Source organism: Lucilia cuprina, chromosome 6 (assembly GCF_022045245.1).
Source record: "Lucilia cuprina isolate Lc7/37 chromosome 6, ASM2204524v1, whole genome shotgun sequence".
In the NCBI taxonomy this organism is placed as follows: domain Eukaryota; kingdom Metazoa; phylum Arthropoda; class Insecta; order Diptera; family Calliphoridae; genus Lucilia; species Lucilia cuprina.
Genome location: NC_060954.1, coordinates 23,297,788 through 23,304,145, shown reverse-complemented (window position 1 = coordinate 23,304,145; position 6,358 = coordinate 23,297,788). Strand labels below are relative to the sequence as shown.

General features: G+C 29.1%; 1 protein-coding gene across 1 annotated transcript in view; it reads left to right on the top strand.

Annotated features, from left to right (window-relative positions):
* LOC111689351 (poly(U)-binding-splicing factor half pint) overlaps positions 1-6,016 on the top strand; it is an 18,246-nt gene extending 12,230 nt beyond the window's left edge. The window contains exon 3 of the mRNA XM_046954973.1: positions 4,957-6,016. Within this exon, the coding sequence (XP_046810929.1) occupies positions 4,957-5,959 (1,003 nt within the window). The 3' untranslated portion in view covers positions 5,960-6,016. The remainder of the gene's footprint in view (positions 1-4,956) is intronic.
* Positions 6,017-6,358: the final 342 nt, after the last annotated feature.

Sequence of the window (6,358 nt, the reverse complement as noted above, 5' to 3'; positions counted from 1 at the left end):
AAGCTGACCTCTGTTTATGTAAGCATATTATGTTAGGCCTTCGAATGAAGAAGCCGAAAAATGGACTAACTATCTAACTAACTAATGGACTAAAGGTACGTTCACAACTTTCAAATATTTGACGTTTTTATTAAATATTTGTTGGCTGTAATGTGAACACAAAATATTTTTGAAGAGCAAACAAAATATCAGCTGTTTTTCGTGAAACATTTTTATTTGTCAACCTACAAATATTTTTTCATTAAATTACATATCTATAAATTGAAAATTATAGAGAATTGTTTATTATTAATATATTTTTATATCCATTAATATAATAAATAATTGTTTAAATAAATTGAGTAATAAATTAATTAAATAATTTCTCAATTAATTACTAAACTATAGACTAGATTATAACCTATAGACTAGACTATAAACAATACTATAAACTAGAGTATAGACAAGACTATAGACTAAACTATAGGTTGACTATAGACTAGACCAGCGGGTTCCCCGGTTTTTACTTCGCGGACCCCTTGAGGAATTTATTTAAATTCGCGGTCCCCCATACATATTTTGATATCTTATTGTTCTAAATATGTAATTGTTCATCCGAAAATTGTCATAGACCATAAATCCCAAGGTCAAATGTCATAGATATGTCATTGCTATAAAATATTCCCGTACATTGAGAATAATTAATATTTCAGAGAAGTTTCAATTGCCTGTTTTTGAAGATATAATGACTTCATTGTTGAAATGTTAACATGATGTTTAATTTTATGATCGTGAGATATTTCACGTTCATCTTTCATTAAGGTAACGAAAAGGTTTCTTCATCAAATATCGTCGACATGTGCTTAAAGAGTCACGTTGCAAAATTTTTTTGCGATTGCAGACAGGTAATCTGAGTATGTTAGCTAATTTTTCGGGAAAATAATAAAAGAAAGTTGAACTTCTTCGATATTGTTGCGGAATGCGTTTATCCGCATAATATATGACTTGAACTCTTTGCGAAAGTACTGTGAATTTTACTGCATGGTTTTGACTATTTATTCATTTTCTGATGTTAATTTAATAATAATGGTCGACAAAATCAAGTTAAAATCTGTGTATCACATCGGAATGGAATATTTATATTTAAAATTACCTGGATTAACGTATTGAAGACGAATAAAGAGTCACCTCTCTTTCGGAAATATATTATTTTAGTCCTTCCAAACAAGAATACTTTTGTTTACAATTTGACAAACTTAAATCTGCGATAAGCTTGTCCTTGAATTATGAAATGTGGCCCAACTTCATACTCCGAGATAACAGTATCTCTTATTTAAATGTAATTTGGGAACCGTTGGACTAGACTGCAAACTAGACTATATATGCATATATTATGTAGTATAACTAGTATGTTGTTACCCACCAATAAATAACAAAACAAACAACAAAAATAATAATTATCATTAATTTACACAATTGCTTGAATTTCAATTAAATGTCACAACTTTGTCTCAGATTTATATTTTATAAAAAATTAAAGAAAACCAGTCATATAAGCGACAATTTCATTTTTGTATGAGGTGATAGCACTCTTTTTCAGAAAATAATCAAAGAACAGCTGTCATTGACGCTGTTTGATCTTACATTTGGTTTGCAAGATCAAATAATTATTTTACCAAAATGAAGTAAATTATTTGACTTTTGGTGTTCACATTGATGAAAAAATGAGAAAATTTTTATTTGCCAACAAATCAATTTGTTTTATGAAAATCATCCGCATTGCTGTTTGTTAAAATGAAATATTTTATGTTCAGATTCGACAAACAAAGTTTTTTCAATCGTGTTATATATTAATATTATACACTTTTATTATAAAAATTTAATTTTAAACCTAATAAAAATAGTTAAAATTAAAACAAATTGCCAAATTGTTTTTTTCTTGCATGAAAATATACGATATACTGTGGCTGCAAAACATGTGTGTGTTTGAACCAAATTATTTTTGCACTGTTTGATAAAACAATACCATCAAATATTTATTCAAGTCTGAACATGAAATAAATATTGCATTTGTTTGACGCAACTTTATAAATATTTTATAACAAATATTTGGACCAAATATTTTACAGGTCTGAACGTAGCTTAAGTATTGTACTTTCAACACTGATTATAAACCTACATAGTCACACATTTTTTAATACTTTTATTGCACATTTGATCTGTAAACATTTAATAAATTCATTTTTTAATTTGTTTATTCCCATAGTTGCTAAACATTATGTTTATTTTATTTTTATTTCCCATTTTCAATACTAAAATTTACAACTTCGTTTTTTCTAGTTTTATTAAAATTTCTGAAAAATTAATTGTCAATAATTTAAAAAAATACCTTTTTCGTTTACAAAAAATAAAATTATTTCAGGCTATTTGTTTGCAGAAAAAAATATATTTCGTGTATTGTTTCTATGAATTTGATTTAAAATAAAAATACACACAATTAGAAATTATTTTTTACAAATTTGAACTAGTATTTTTATAACAAGTAGATAAACGAAATTATAAAACAAACTAAAATATTTTTAACACTTCCACTTTTGTTTCGATAATTAATTATTCATCCATTAACATAAATAATATTCAATAAATTGTAAAAATATCAGCTAGTTGTTTTGATGTTGGTACATATTGTATCTGGAACTTTTTGTTTTCAAATGCTTTTGGGACGAAATGAGACTTTACTTCCATGTGCTTAGTTCTTTTGCGAAATTGTTGGTTTCATGAATTATTTATTATTTAACCTCGAATTCATCTCTAAGGCAATTAACGAGCTCTTCTCCTGTTTCTTTTGAATAACCGTCTTGTCTGTACCCTAGCAAAATTACGTACATCAATACCCAACATACCCTAGTATGATATACAATTTATATGGCTATTTCATCTTTTTATATATTTCTAGTGTATAATTCAGATAATTATTAAAACTAATTTAATAAAACGTCTGTATATATAAATTAAGTAGTTTTTGATTATATACCATTAAATTTTACCAATTTCTTTTAAAGTTTTCTTGTTGCTTTCCTATAAACAAAAATGTCATATGCGAAAAACCTAAAGAAAAATGTCTTCATAAAATTTTGTAAAATTTTGACTTCAAGGAGCTACTACTCAGTGACCGGGAAAGATAATTGAACAAAACTTTTTATATATTATTTTTTAAGGCGTATATAATCGATAATCATTAAAGAAATTGATTTTGCTGTCGTAAGTAGGGAAGTTTTTTTGCAAAAAAAAAGAGATTGCTAAGTCATGGTCAAAAATTAAAATTTTAAAATTTAAACTTAAATATTTTTTTATATGAGAATAAAATTATTATAATCACCATAATTTTACTTTACTAAGTCATATACAATAAAAAAAATTTATTTCATCAAAATCGGCCCATATTTGTTAATGTTACAGGATCCAACAATATATCACATTCAAATTTATGAATAAAGACACTTGACTCTGTATTTGGAACTAAATTTGTTGTTTAGTTAATTTTTTTTTATAAGATATAAGAATAAGTATATATAATTCTAATAAATAAACGTAAAATTTATAATGAAACTCTTTGAATTGTCCGATAACTGACATATAATTTGTATACATACCCAGGTATGTTGGCTATTGATACACGAGGTAAAAATAGAAAATCAGTCATAAATCGGGTTAAAATATCTAGTCCAAATTTCAATTTATATTCTCTACAACGTAATTTTCAGCATCCTCAAATAATTTCAATATGTTGTAGGTACTAATGTAGCTTCTGTTTCCATAGGATCAAATATCATGATTTGTACAATTATTGATCTCTGGCAGTATTATATTGTCAACTTATCTAATAATAACATTACTTGAAATCTCTATATGATTTTCTCTAGGGATCTAGAAACGAAACCCTGACAGTTTTCTTGGTAGCCTTTCTTGGAGTTGGAATCTAATTTAACTGCTTCACTACTGTTGTTACGATTTCTGTTTGGACAATCATGTTTCCAATGCCCAACTTTTTGTAAAAAAAGCATTTACCCTTGTTTTTCTTATTACCATTATTTTGTTGACTTTTGCTTAACGTTTTGCTACAAAGGCCTCAGATTTAGTTGGTTGAACCCCTAATCTAGATTCTTTCATGCGCAATCTTGATTTTAAATTTTTAATCTTCATTCAGCTTTATCGTTTGCTTCCCACGATGAAAATAAATGTTTATATTAATTAGTCGGGTCATTGTTTCAGCATGTTATCTGTAATCTTTTCACCAAGGTCATCTAACTGCTTGGCAACTTTTTTAATTTAGTTATGTGCACCGAAATAGTATCCTCAGAAGCTTTTTCATACAGGAAAAATTGTTGCTGCAGCAAATGTATAGACGTTTCAGATTTCCAAACTGCAGCACATATCGGCTGCTATATTCTTTAGCATCTTGTGAAATCCATTTACTGATCTCCTTGTTATTTTGTTCAGGGTTCTTTCCAATTCCACTAACTATGTCCCAAAGGTTGATTGCATGCAGCACCATCTTTACTTGCAAAAATTCGCAAAAAATTAAAAAATGTGTTGTGGGTGTAAGAAGGTAAATTATCTTCATATTTTCGTGAAAAAGCTTTGATGTATTGTGACAGGGTCGAACTTTCAACAGTGTTTTGAATTCACACAAAATTTGTCTGTGTGGAGAGGGATATGCCATAGGCCAACTTTATATTATTCTTTGGTTAGAAATCTGCCCTTATTTTCAAATACCTGTAAAATATTGATATACGATATGTTACGATCGGACTTAAAATGTCGACGAAATATATATAAAACAAAATGGCGGTGGCAAAAAATATTTTCTATATTTTTGAAAATGTTATTAATATACATATATCTACCATAATATAGCATTAGTATAAACTAAAAAATATATATACTAACGTTTATTCTTTTTCTAAAAATTTCAAGGGTTGGTCGTTCAATAACTCCACCAAATGCATTAGTAAGTCCAGCAGCAAATTCGACCATGCCAACAGCCGCTGCTGTAGCGGCTGCAGCTGCAACAGCAAAAATACAAGCTTTAGATGCAGTTGCAAGTAATGCAGTTCTTGGTTTAGCTGCCGCAACTCCTTCCCTAGGAATGCAGCCCCTTGCAGCCAAAGTAGCAACATTACCGCTCTCAACACCTGGAAATAGTTTACATTCCACTATTTCATTACCCACAACTGCTGGTGCTTCATTTATATCCACTGGTATATTCCAAACTCCAAGTGTTGCTTCAAATATTATGGCTGCTTCAGCTTTGCAAGCAGTTTCTACACAAGCTATAAATGCTGCAGCAAAGACAATAATTGGTCCAGGTTCTAATGTAACAGTTCCGCTTATTAGTAAATTTAATGCAGGAGCTTCGGAAGTAGTCCCATTGGCAACAATACCCAGTCCAATAGTACCATTAGCAAATACACATGCTACAATTATACCAGGCGCAGTAACGAATCAACAAGATCAAATACAAAAACCACATGACAAGCAACAAGAAGAACTTAAGAAAAAAATTTTGGATGAGGGAGAAACTCAAACTCTACAACAACAAGAAAGCATGTCTATTAAAGGTCAAAGTGCCCGACAATTTGTTATGCAGCGTTTAATGAGACCGCAAGAATCGAGAGTTATTATTTTACGCAATATGGTTGGACCTGAAGATGTTGATGAAACCCTACAAGAAGAAATTCAGGAAGAATGTACTAAATTTGGAAGTGTCAGCCGCGTAATTATATTTAACGAAAAGCAAACAGAAAATGAAGATGACGATGAAGCAGAAATAATTGTTAAAATTTTCGTTGAGTTTACTACAAATACTGAAGCTACGCGTGGAAAGGATGCTTTGCATGGTCGTTTTTTCGGAGGCCGTCGCGTAATTGCAGAATTATATGATCAATCACTTTTTGACCATGGCGATTTGTCTGGTTAATAATACAAATTTTATTTGCAGACTAGTATATCCATACATACACACATATTCTTATTCTAAAAATAAATGTATACCAAGTCAAAAAGAATAAATAAATAAAAGTTACAGTAAATATAAACTTTTAGAACTTCTACTATTTTTAACTTTTTTTAATGTCCACATTTCGATTTACGCAGTTTATAAAAATTGACTTATTGTACTGCTTAAAACTAGTTTTTTATGAATTGTTTATATAAATCACTAGCTTTGCCCAGTGTGCTTCGCTACCATAATCATAATGAAATATACTGCAAAATAATTCCCTTTTCCAGATATTGAGATAGCCGAAATTTGATTTCGATTAAAAGACGTTAACATATGACGCTATAACTCCAGTACGGTAAATAATAGAAACAAACT